This window comes from Danio aesculapii, chromosome 3 (assembly GCF_903798145.1).
Source record: "Danio aesculapii chromosome 3, fDanAes4.1, whole genome shotgun sequence".
NCBI classification, from domain to species: Eukaryota; Metazoa; Chordata; class Actinopteri; order Cypriniformes; family Danionidae; genus Danio; species Danio aesculapii.
In genome coordinates, this window is record NC_079437.1 from 50,593,564 (window position 1) to 50,599,563 (window position 6,000).

General features: G+C 38.6%; 1 protein-coding gene across 1 annotated transcript in view; it reads left to right on the forward strand.

Moving 5' to 3' along the window:
* Positions 1 to 5,948, forward strand: part of LOC130220583 (dynamin-2) — a 66,124-nt gene extending 60,176 nt beyond the window's left edge. Inside the window, exon 10 of the mRNA XM_056452815.1 lies at positions 5,765 to 5,948. Within this exon, the coding sequence (XP_056308790.1) occupies positions 5,765 to 5,948 (184 nt within the window). The remainder of the gene's footprint in view (positions 1 to 5,764) is intronic.
* Positions 5,949 to 6,000: the final 52 nt, after the last annotated feature.

A 6,000-nucleotide genomic window follows, 5' to 3' on the forward strand; every position in this document is an offset into this window, starting at 1 on the left:
AACCACAGAAGTCCTCTTAAAGGGGACATGTATTTATACAAAATGCAAATCAAACATTAAAGGGCACCTATGGTGAAAAATCTACTTTTCAAGCTGTTTGGACAGAAATGTGTGTAAGTATAGTGTATAAATTGTCAAATTGGGGTGATATAAACACACAGTCCTTTTTTTTTTTCAAATTTAACAACATAAAAACGGTGGACCAATTGGAGCGGTTTTCAGATCGACCGCAACTTTACGTAGGAGTGCGGTCCCCCTGCCCACCAATATTGATTGACAGCTGCGCGTATTAACATGTCCCAGTAGTCATGCGTATAATCATATAATCAAGAGAGGACGAGCACAAAGCAGCCGGGAATAAAAGGTGTGTTCAGTTCGCTAGAGTCATCAATTATCATCAAATGTGATCAAGATTGAGTTTCACATGTTTAAAATGTTTTAAAACAGAGCATGTGTGTAATGAATTACAGCGATTCACTTCAGATTCACTTAATCAGCACAGCCGCGTGTCAGAACAATTATAACAGAAGACGCTTCAATCGCGCTTTGTGGATGTTAAATCAGGTTTATTTTGTACATTAATATAAGAGATATCCATACAGCAGTGGATATTACCAGTATCATGTCACATATGCGTGCAAAACGAGTGCAAAGCTTAATGCTCTCTCTCTCTCTCTCTCTCTCTCTCTCTCTCTCTCTCTCTCTCTCTCTCTCTCTCTCTCTCTCTCTCTCTCTTTCTCTCTCTCTCTGTGTGCGTGTCTGAGCTATGTGTGTGTGTATGTCTGCGCTACGTTTGTGTGTGTGTGTGTGTCTGCGTTGTGTGTTTGTGTCCTTGCTGTGAGTGTGCGTGAACTTTGTAATGACATTGTGTGTGACTCATTGTTGCAAATCCACAAAAAAATGCATCAAATACTGATTGGTAAAGTTCTTACTGTAGTATTTCTCACACGTTACATGAGATCTGCTTCCCGAGGCAGCCGAGGGCGGCGATTGCTGACAGGCACGTGGGAACGGTGGGCGGGGAGGACTAGCCTTAAAGAGCCAGTACAAAAAAACAGCAAAAACTTTTTTCCAGCTATAATATAGACACTTCAAACAGCTATAATAAATACTCTGATGGGTGTTTTGAGCTTAAACTTTACAGACACATTCTGGGGACACAAAAGACTTATATTAAATATGAAAAAAGGGGTTACCTATGTGCCCTTTAAGCGACCGTTACAATATCACAATAATTATCCCCAAAAAAAGCAGTGCAATCACTACCAGACTGCTGTTGTGTTTGCGATAAGGAGGGACGAGGCTGAATCCAGCTTCTTATTCGCAGCTTCTTATTTACGCTATCTGGTCCAACTTAAAAACCGCGACGCTTCCGTTTTTCAGCTTCTTATTCACGCTCAAGAAAACATGCAGTTTTAATCTTCTAAGCAAGGGCTTTTTATGCTGTCCTGGCGCCATCTTGTGGATAGACAACGTCAACCGTCTTTGACTAATGAAGACTCACGCGCTGTCTCTCAGAAATGATAAATATTTTATCATTTTATCATTTTTTAAAATAGCCTCAAAAGTACATTATGTTGCCCAACAGCAGGAATATTTGTCCTCGTATGTATGTGGGTGGAGTAATACACAAAGGTGAAGAGGCCTTTGTGTGCTGTTACTGGCAAAATATCTCACGGCTATCAGCCAATCAGATTCAAGAACCAGACAGAACTGTTGTATAAATTTCACAAGATAAAAACAATGGTGTGCTTGGTTTTAACGTAACTTTATTCTTTCATGAGTTATTTACAAGCTCCCTCACATATACTAATGTGCCTCAAACAGGATGTAATATCACCAACCATTCCCATTTTATTAAGGTGTATCCATATAAATGGCCCACCCAATAGATAGATAGATAGATAGATAGATAGATAGATAGATAGATAGATAGATAGATAGATAGATAGATAGATAGATAGATAGATAGATAGATAGATAGATAGATAGATAGAAATGATTGAATAAATACAACATATTCAACAATAGAATATATATATATTCTATTATTCTATATATATATATTGACCTTAAATGGTGTTTAAAAAATTAAAAACTGATTTTATTCTAGCTGAAATAAAACAAATAAGAGTTTCTCCTGAAGAAAAAATATTATCAGACATACAGTACAGTGTACCTTGCTCTGTTAAACATAATTTGGGAAATATTTAAAAATTCAAAGGGTGACTAATAATTCTGACGTCAACTGTGTGTGTGTGTATATAATTGTTTTTTTTTTTTTTTTTTAAGAAATCAGATCTTAATTGTGGCAATTTTATAATGGAAAGACCTACCAGAACATTTACCTTACCTTACCGGAAGCCCTGTGTCTGGCTGGCTGAAAATTAAGTCTGTGTGCCTATTACCCCTTTTACAAATACTTAATTGTGCCTTTGGTGTGAAGTGAACAACATAAAAATTTAATTTTATAATGGAAAGACAGTTTACCCGGAAGCCCTGTGTCTGACTGGCTGAAAATTAAAAGTCTTTGTGCATATACCCCTTTTACTCACACAAATACGTAATTCTGCCTTTGGTGTGAACAACATAAAAGTGTCATTTCTACATGTTGGTTGGCATGCACTTAACATGCATCACAGTGTGTTTTTTGGGTTTTGTTTTTAAACGCAAATTTTATTTTATTTTTTTCAAAAACAAAAGTGGGGAAAACTCCATATATAAAAATATCTGTTTATGTGTGGACATTCCATCCAACGAGTCAAAGAGAGCAAAATCGTCACTTCCTGATTAATTGACACCAAATATCAAAAGTAAAAACGGAATTTGCCATGGTAGGAGAAGCTCTGTGAATCTTTTCTTTATTTAATAAATGACTTGCGCCTCAGAAGACAGTATGCCACTGCGCAATGAACGCGTGGTGGCGTTTAAAGGCGTGAGACACGGAGCACAGATGCTCTTGAGCAGGGGTGTCAAACTCATTTTAGCTCAGTAGCCATATGGAGGAAAATCTATCCCTAAGTGGGGCGGACCGGTAAAATAATGGTATATATAATTTAAAAAACAGCAACATCAAATTGTTTTCTTTGTTATAATATGATCAACATAAAACAAAAAGCTGGAGCCTGAGGACAGTGTGCCCAAAATAGTACAAGCACAACATCAATATTAATCATAAAACACCTCAAGTTTATTTAAATAAATAAATAAAAAACAAAACACAATGCCTCATTGATTTACAGAACAGTCTCATGCAGCATTTTAAGTGGGGTTGCAGTTTATTTGATTCCTGATACCTGGCATCTTTTAGTTTTCACCAGCGCATAAATATCAGGCTTCACATCCTGAGTGGCAGTCAACTTCAGTATGTGTTCTGTAACATCCACCATAAATGCAAGGTCCTGCATCCATTCTGCGGAATAAAATTCTAACACTGGTTTGCCCTTTTCTTTCCATGAACTGTTCAATTTCTTCTAGCAAATCAAAGAATCGCCTCAGCACAGCACCTCGGCTTAACTATCTTATGCTGCAACACAAGCGCGCGGCAATTTGTAACTTTTTGATTTAGTGGCTAATTCGTATAAATTTGGACGATCTCATTCATACAAATAAGCACAATTTGCTTATCCACCAATGATGGTTGGGTTTAGGGGCGGGGTTGGGTGCCATGCCTTCTTTCTAAAATCGGACATTTTCGTACAACTGAACTCATACGAATTACCCATGAAACTGCCAAAACATAAAATAGTTACGTATTCTCATGAGAATACCTCGGTATGGTATGGCGGGGCATAGATTTGGTCTTTCTTTCTGAGAAGGCTGTCAAACTGACGCTAATTCAGGCTTCTGGATTAGATGAAGTTAACAGTTTGCAATTTTTATTGTGCCATCCAGTGGACACAGTTGGAACAGCAGTTTCTTTTTTTTTTTTTTTTAAATTGCAGCTCATTTTTATACTTTACAGAATCATCTCACGGGCCAGATTAAACCCATTTACGAGCCGTACGTTTGACACCCTTGCTCTTGAGAGTTCTGGAGGTCATCGGTAAAAGTGTTTCCATCGAAGTTTATGCACATCTTTTCATATAGAATAAAATGTTTTTGCTACTGAGTTATGCTCATATGTTTTTATGCACATTTTCAAAATTTATGCGCTGCTTGGCGCAGTTTTTCATCAACTGTTTTTTTTTTTTTTTTATGTGCATATATATAGGTGGATGGAAACAAAGCTAATGAAATTGTAATCTTGGATCATACCATGAAAATATAGAGTGCTTTCCAGTGCTCAAATTGAGGCTTCCTCGTTTCCTTTCTCCTTCCTTTTCCAACATATGGCCCAGAGACAGAACTCGGAAACTCAGAAATCTTGAAGGATGTTTCAATTCCCTATTTGCTACCATGTAGAGGGAGGATCCAAGAGTACACTTCCAGAGGAGCAAGTGGATCAAAACTTTTTTTTGTCAAAGTTGTCCTTAAAACCTATTCAACCAGACCCATTCTTGTCTTGGGTCAACTTTTTTGATCCACTTCAAATGTTGACTACTGTTTATTATTTGAAAGTCTTAGTTGTCCGAAAATGTGCAAATTTAGATTCTCATCCTCTTCCTTTTATGTCACAATCATTTGAATTTGTGTTTTATTTCTTTCAGTTGAAATAAGCCATAAATATCACGATTCAAGAAGATGGAGGAGTAGTGTGGAAACCAGATGAAACAATAACAAAACTGTTTATGTGTTTTAAAATAAAAATTCACCAGTATAAATGGCACCTTAACCCTTGTTTATACTTTTTCATCAAGTGATCGGCGTGACCCATGGCACAAGCCTTTCGCGTTGCCGTGCACTTATACTTCTGTGCGCTGTTTGTATCCCTCTGTAATGGCACTTCCGAAACGCTAGCTGGCAGTGAGGTGTTTTTTTTTTTTTCTGAATGCTTCCTTATGTGCAAGTGGCTCAAACTCGCTCATTTTGAGGCTGGAACCAGTGAACGTGCAACAACTTTAACCATAAGGTAAACACAAACAAAACTTTCCATCTGGAGCTCTTCACAGGACTCAAAACTTGTAAACACTCGCTCCAACGGACTCGGGCGGCTCTCCTGGTCCCACCACACTCATCAGCCGATGCCAAACCGACCAATCACAGAGCTTGCGTTATGCATCGTTTTTGTTGTAACGTGTAGTAAAATTTTTTGAGAGATGCACGTCAGCGATGGCCACGGCGAGGGCTATGCGTCCACGCGTGGGCTGCGCCATAGCATTTGCATGCCCTTGACGCAGAAGTATAGATGAGCCTTTAGAAGCAAGAAAGCATGTCTTTGAGAGCATGTGGACTCGACCTTAATCTGGTCTCAGTTTGTTGATATCGACCTACAAACACATCTGCTTCAGCTGTTACTATTTGTCTGCGAACCTTAAAAACTTGTTTCATGAGGGCATGGCCTAAAGTAAAAATGACTGCAGAATCTTGTTGACTCTGAAATGTCTTCTTTTTTTTCCCCACAGCGAGCCACACTCACCTATCCATTTATTATTTAGGATTCACAGTTTTAGTCTTTGTGACCTCTTCTTCCATCCACTTCACCTTCAGTTATCCCATTGTCACTTGGTTTTGTATCTATTGTTGTTTAATCTTCACCTCAATGTCACAGATATCTGTCTTTAAGTTAATTTTTTTGGCCACTCTTGTTGTTTGTTTTCTTTCTCCTCCATGTTTGTGTCTGTCCTCTTACGTCTTGCTGTCTGTCTGTCCTGTGCGTTCTCAGAACTGGGCTGTTCACTCCAGATCTGGCGTTTGAAGCAATCGTGAAAAAGCAGATCATTAAGCTGAAAGAGCCCTGTCTGAAATGTATCGATCTGGTTATTCAGGAGCTCATCAACACATTCAGGCAGTGCACCAACAAGGTACTGCAGTACCCCAGCCTGGCCACAGTGGGGGCTTTCCTGTGAGGGGGTCACACTACACCTAAGACAAACAGATGGTGCTTTCAGCCAAAAGCAC